The sequence below is a fragment of the Penaeus monodon genome, chromosome 21 (genome assembly GCF_015228065.2).
Source record: "Penaeus monodon isolate SGIC_2016 chromosome 21, NSTDA_Pmon_1, whole genome shotgun sequence".
Taxonomy (NCBI): Eukaryota; Metazoa; Arthropoda; class Malacostraca; order Decapoda; family Penaeidae; genus Penaeus; species Penaeus monodon.
In genome coordinates this window covers 37,159,210-37,159,537 of record NC_051406.1, presented here as the reverse complement: position 1 = coordinate 37,159,537, position 328 = coordinate 37,159,210, and the positions used below count along the sequence as shown (strand labels likewise).

The 328-nt window shown below is 37.2% G+C and overlaps 1 protein-coding gene across 1 annotated transcript in view; it reads right to left on the bottom strand.

Annotated features, from left to right (window-relative positions):
• LOC119586452 overlaps positions 1 to 328 on the bottom strand; it is a gene marked incomplete in the record, with an annotated part of 4,794 nt that overhangs the window by 1,892 nt on the left and 2,574 nt on the right. The window contains 1 exon segment of the mRNA XM_037935184.1: positions 142 to 235. Coding sequence (XP_037791112.1) covers positions 142 to 229 — 88 coding nt within the window.

The window sequence follows — 328 nt, the reverse complement described above, 5'->3', positions numbered from 1 at the left end:
ATATAAGCATCTTTAGAAATTTCATTCAAATACGTAATATATATCAAATATTAATTAATCTAGAAAGAACTATAACACAACGCATATATCCAGCTTTTATATACCATGACTATCCAACTTCAACACACAAGACGCCCTTACTGTCAACCCAAGGAGAGGCGGAAAGGCCGGGGTCGACGGCCATAGCACCCGACGCCAGAGCCAGCAAGAACAGTGCCATTGATTGCATGTTGTTCTGCAAAAGTGAAAGAAAAAACATGGTTCAGATATATGTTATTTATATTTTGTATATGGCTGACCAGAGAACACAGAACTATCAATATGATAA